This window comes from Lissotriton vulgaris, chromosome 7 (genome assembly GCF_964263255.1).
Source record: "Lissotriton vulgaris chromosome 7, aLisVul1.2, whole genome shotgun sequence".
Taxonomy (NCBI): Eukaryota; Metazoa; Chordata; class Amphibia; order Caudata; family Salamandridae; genus Lissotriton; species Lissotriton vulgaris.
Genome location: NC_141695.1, coordinates 1290947187 through 1290953454, shown reverse-complemented (window position 1 = coordinate 1290953454; position 6268 = coordinate 1290947187). Strand labels below are relative to the sequence as shown.

Here is a 6268-nt window from a genome sequence, read left to right as displayed (position 1 = left end):
GCTATTTGAGCATCGCAAATGTATCCTGATACATATGCCCCAGAGTGAGGTCTAGAATTCCAGGCAGTAAATGAGGAAGTTGAAAAATGTTGAGGACAGTCGGCTAGTTTAAGGATGGACGAGCCCTTTCAGAAAGGTCAGGCAACTCTGGGCAGGTCAGGCAGCAAAAGTAGAACTGCCAGGTGCAATACTACTCCTGAACAGCGCGAAGGAGCTCGTTCAATGTTATGAAGGTCGCCACTACTTATCTTAAACTAACTAAAAGTTCCTGCAGGAGGTCATGTACTCACTGCACTTTGCAAAGGACACACAAAAAAAGACGAGTTACATTTTCCGATGGAGCTGAGACGGGGTTGTTCGAGAGAGGAAAAAACAGAGAGAAGGAAAACGGCAGGAGAGAGAGACGGGGGGAGATAAAAGAGTAGCGAAAAGGCAAGGGAGAAGGCGGAGTCGGTGAGCGACAGACAGAGGAGGAGAGTGAGGGAGAAGGGAATGAGGAGACGGCAGAGGGAGGGGTGGACTCTGACTCAAAGGAGGTGCTAAACGCTCCTGTCCAATCAACGCCAAGCGTGGGAGCCTGGGAATCTCTGCAGAGCTCGGAGCCGCTCTATTCATTCATGGCCCAGTGAGCAGCGTCGAAGAATCCTGCACCGCCGAGGAGACAGAGAGAGAGAGAGACCACCAGCATGGCTCAGCTCACCGACATCCGCAAGGTCCTGATCAGTGACAGCCTGGACCCCTGCACCCGGCAGATCCTGCAGGCCCAGGGCATCGAGGTGCAGGAGAAGCAAAACCTCAGCCCGCAGCAGCTCATCGCAGAGATCCAGGTAAGGAGCTGCCCGCAGACCTCGCCGGCTGGCACGGTGCCACGTGAAAACAGTGCGCGCATCACTGCCTGGCATAGTACCCTGCATGCACATCAGCAGCACACCTGGCACCGATCCACGCCAGTTTCTCTCCGCCCAGGCAGAGATCAGGTAAGGACGCCCAAAATGTGCATCTCCAGACCCGGCAGGTCTTGCGAGGACGAGGGGTGGTGGACCCTGAATGCATAGCGTAAATCAAGGCAAGGAACTCTCCACATGATTAACACCGACCCACGTGCACCCTCTCACCGAGGCACAGAAGAACCCGAAGCCCAGACGTCCGCTCGAATCGGCTGACCATGCTGCAGGTGGTGGGTCAGGAGGAGGTGACTGGCTCTGACAAAGCAACACGTCGGTGGTTGTAGGGGGCGGTCGGCAGCTCGAAACTTGTGCATTCTGGGATTTGTAGACCTGGTTCACTTCAATTCGACCAACACGTCTGAAACTAATGATTGTATGAAGGAAATTCCAGAACTTACAAAGCCGTGTCCCTTTGACTTGCAGTCAACGGGGAAATCATTTGATACAAAGTTAGGATATACCCGTCCAATATGGTATTGTATGTACATATCTGGGTCGATCTTAGTGTCACGAGAACACCTAGTAGTTTTGCTTTGAGTGCCATGGCTTAATATGGCAATATTCGGGTCTGGCTTTATCATAACATGGCTCCAGAGCTGAAGCACTCTGCAGGTGGTATGAGGGGGCTGGTGTTTGAGAAGGCAGCAGAGCTAAAACGACGTGCGATACAACCCATTACAGCACTACTTTAGTGACACGAAGAAATATAAAGCTATTGCCCAGGGTTGGGTGCTTTTCAGTATTAATTGCGATATTTACAACTCATATCTCAAAGGAAAGGGAACCGACCCTCTTCCGTCTAGTTCTACCTGCAATGGAGCGGTAGAGAGATATTGCAGAGCACAGGCTTCCTGCTGAGAAGTGATGGCGCTCCCTGTTGCATACAGTAAGTGCAGGTGCACAGAGCTGAGAGCACTCGCCTTCTATAAAAGACCCACTCTTGAGTTTATATTCAGACACCTCATGTCATACTCGACTCGCACATTCTGAGCTTTGGTTGAACTCTCACATTATAAGACCGACCCCAATTGATGGGGAGGAGGGCTGTTCCACTGCCTGTGAAAGCTATGTGACTCCTTTAGGGAGCTTTTGGTGCCTATTTAATTACAAAGTGGATGTTTTTAGCATTTAAATGATAGTGCTGATAGTCCTGTCGAATTTAACGTGGTATTAGTTTCCGTGATTCTAATATGCCAATGAGTTATATAGTTCCTTTAAAAATGTCAACACTTGATATCTCTCTTGCGCTTTCTCTCTACAACGTGGCATTTCTAAAGAGCTGCCTACTGTGAGAAAGTGCATGTCGCTGGGCCTTTGTGTCCCTTATATTGGGCAGCAATTTCTGCTTGTAGGACTCTTAACAGTTCCTCATTGCGTAGGGTGTGCTAGGTCTTATTTTATCTCCAAATCTCATTAATAGCCCCCCCCCCCCCCCCCCCCCACTTCTTATTTGGTACGTGCCACAAGCGTGCCAAGATTCAGGTCACTGGAGGCAGCTGGGCCCAGACTCCAGGTGGGTCCTGCGGACTCTGCTGACGTCGGCAGTCCCGCGTGCAGAGCAGCGCGCTTGCCTCCCGCCGCTATCTGATGCAAGAGGCCGCCTGTGTTTCACTCCTGCAGCAGCCGAGGCCCCGGGGCTTCGGGGAGGGAACGCAGCCAAGAAAGCATCCTCCCCCTTCAAAGCGGGACCCGAGGGCCTACGGGAGCTACAGAGAAACACATATGTGTCCACTGCAGGCAGATCAAACCTATCTGTGTAGTGCATGAGCCCCGAGCAAACTTCTCGGTGCACAGTGCAAGCGCAGCACAGGGAGCGTTTCGGAGTGCAGTGCAGGTCTGCATGGGCTATAGAGGGGGCATTTGCCTGCACCGTGCAGCTGTAGTACAATAGGCGCAGCGGGAGAGCACATACAGTACCAGTGATAGAGGGGTGTTTGTTTTTAGAGTAGGAAGTGCAGCGATAGCTTTTTTACACGTCCTGTGCAAGAAGTGGAGTGAGAAACTTGTCTGTGTGCATAGAGTGCAAGAAGCCACAGAGAGAATACTTATATGTACAGTGCAGTGGGTGCAGAGAGAGCATTGTAACTGTTGTGCACGAGCTGCAGAGGGAGTGTGTATGCACTGCTTGGAATTGGAGAGCATTTCTGAGCGGTTGGTGCGGGAGATCTAAGGAGACCGTTTCTGTTTGTGGTAGTGGAGCGCAAGAGCTGCAGACTGCACAGCAAAAGAAGTGCATGGACATCTTTTCTGTTTTTGCACATTTAGAAGCTGCATATAGCGTGTTTCCGTGTGTATTGCGAGGTAGAGGTGGGCGAGCCAATAAGTTATCAGGGAGAGTCGAGCCAAAAGTCTGTGCACGAGCCGAGCAATATAAATGTTTGGTATTTTAAATAATCGTGCTACAAACATCATGCAATTTTTTAAAAAGTGTATTTCTTTATCACGCTCGCTTTAGTGCATTGAAAAGTATTTAATAAAAATGATCTTTTTTAAACATGAGAAACAGTCATGCCCCCCGCCTTGACAGCAGTGTTGTTAGTGAACTTGGAGGCTAGCCAGGTGTCATGCATCCACAATATGTTTATGTAACCTTAGTTACGTATTTGAGCAGCATTATGATCCACAAAAAATATACAAGAGGTTTTTGTACAGAGCACACCAAGTCACACATGTTGGCCCAGGGGCGTAGGAGACACAACAATTCTGGGGGGACAGGGACAACCTTGTGGACTTTCAAGTGACCCTATACAAATCACCGCCCATTAAAGAAATAGAATCGCATTACTTTGGAAGTGAAATATTGAGAAAAGCAGACATGTAGTCACAGTTTGCATGTATGCTTTATTTTTATTTACATTCATATAGTAATCATACCAAATGTTTAAAAAAATGGATATGAATCTTGCATCTTCATGCAGCAAGCAAAGAAAGGTCGCTGAGTTAGGTTGGGGGCGTCATGTTTGCAAGTGCTTTATGGTTTGAAAAGTACCTGCTCCTGCATTCCTGGTCTCCAGCAATTTTCAGGCAACAATACAAATGTGAAGATAACTTTGGTGATTAATGTTCTTTATTGAGAGAGATCGGAGGTTTGTCTAGTGGTAGTTTTGACTCTTGGTAAGGTAGACACAGTGGGGTAACATGCCTGCCGCAAAGAACGTGTACCACGCAGATCACAATATGCATATCAAGTAAATAGGTCAGTGAGTTACTGCTTTTGTCTGAGAGATTCTTTTGGTATTTGCAGTTTAAATCCTAACAGTGAGCTATTAACGTCATCAAAGCGCTGCATGAAAAATTCAAGGTATAGATTAGAACGTTATGGGTTTTCCCCAGTTTTTCCTTATCCTAATGTTGGAAAATGGGTTCATTAGAATATAAATCAATTCTGATTATTAAAGAGAACCTCCCAACCATGGTGTTATGTTTTAAATTCTGAGTTTGTGCTTCCTTAGTGTTGCAAAGCCATCCTGGACCCTGGGCACTCCCCAATGTTTTGCTGACTGGTACTGGTGGTACCTGACTCTGACCCCTGGCCTCTGCCTACACAGGCCCAGGGCCAGTGCTATTCTGAAAGAGACACTTAAAGATACAGTTAAAATACCTACATACACTAGGGTGCACTATGGGTTAGGGTACCCCTATGATTGGCATGACCTCTCCTATAAGGCCCTAGTACACAATAGGGCAGGGGGATTAGAACTACCTTAAAGTCCCTAGAATAGAATAGGGCATGGCAGTTTAGAGGCAGCAGCCCTTTCTGCGCTTGCATGTGTGCACTGCTGAAGCCCAAGGTCAGTTTAAAAGTAGTCCTGTGTTATAGGACTGCTTTTAAAATGCAAATTGTGCCCAAGCTCGACTTTTGGGTTTGGGGAACTTATAAATTGATCAACTACAATGCGGGGGCAAAATTAAGTTAAGTGGAAAAATGTTTTCCACTTAATTATGGCTGTATCATATTTGCCACATAATACATCATCTGCTGCGTAATCTAACGATTTGACCCAAAACAACTTTGTAGCTCAAACAGATCAAAAATTACTAAAAGAAATGTGATTTATGTTGCTGTGAAGTGTAGGACCTTTTGCAAAGGTTGACTGGTCACCTTTCCCACTGCTGCATTTGTATGTTACCCAGGTACTAATGTGGCAAAAGCTTTGCAGAGGCTGTTAGTATGTATAAATATGTCAAAATAATAAAGTATCATAAAATGCACTGCATTACGCTGCAGCCTTTTTATTGTTGCATCATTTAGTCAACACTGCAACATAATTTTGGCCTCCATTGCTGCATAACTCCAGTGGCCCGAAAGCAGGCTGCAAGTGTTTGTGTATGAAGCAGAGACCATGAAGTTTGCATACTTAGGGGCTAATTACGATGGCAGGTGGACTTCAGTCCGTCTGCTATCGAATCGGGGAATGGGACTGCTGCCCTCCAAGGTGGGGGCCCCATGATAGGCATGGCAATGCGACCGCCACTATGGCGTGCGGAGTGTGTATCTTTTACATTGCAGCAGGTGCCGCTGGCTGCATCATTTGCCGCAATGTAAAAACTGACATGTTGCATATATCACTGCACTACGTGGCAGGCACAATGTGGTGCCTGCCACATGGTGCAGGGATATGTAGGGGGGCTTCTTAGGTGCCCCCCAGGTCCCATGTCTGGGGGCTGGGGGGAAAGGGGCCTGTTAGGGGCCTCCAGTCTCCCTTTCCGCCAACTTTTCCATGCTGGGTGAACCGCCATGGATAGGCTGGCGGGTAAGGGGTATCGTAAGATTCGAAATCCCTACTGTGGTGCCTGGTAGGCACCACCAGCATTGTAGGAACCACAAGCCCCTCTGCCGCACTGGCGGGCTCAAGGAGTCAGTCAGGTGCGTGGCGGTTGGTCTTTCCGACCGCCAGGGAACCACCCACCATTGTAATATGGTTGGTGGTGATGCAGTCACCGATGGCGGTGGGACCACCTCTGACAGGGTGACCTGGCGGTCCCACCTCCATTATAATCACCCCCCAAGTTTGGTGTGCATGCAAATCCAACATTCCCAACCCCTGGTAAGTTGCACCACTACTGCTGAAAAAGGCCAATGGAGGTACAAATGGGTGCAGTGGACTGGCCTCAAGGATCTTGTGACCTTAGTGCCACTGTCAATCTAGGGTGTGCTTCTTCGTATGCCTGCTCGCAAGACTTGAGGTGAACTGCAGTATGGATTGTGGTGGACAGGCCTTCAAGGTTAACTCGCACTTGCCATCCTTAGGGTCCACCTGCGGGTGTTAAGACACCGGGGCTTCCAAGGTCTATCGGGCCTCCTAAGGTGTAGCATCGGA

At 48.4% G+C, this 6268-nt stretch overlaps 1 protein-coding gene across 1 annotated transcript in view; it reads left to right on the top strand.

Moving 5' to 3' along the window:
• Positions 1-436: 436 nt before the first annotated feature.
• PHGDH (phosphoglycerate dehydrogenase) overlaps positions 437-6268 on the top strand; it is a 166353-nt gene continuing 160521 nt past the window's right edge. Inside the window, exon 1 of the mRNA XM_086931884.1 lies at positions 437-827. Within this exon, the coding sequence (XP_086788010.1) occupies positions 687-827 (141 nt within the window). The 5' untranslated portion in view covers positions 437-686. The remainder of the gene's footprint in view (positions 828-6268) is intronic.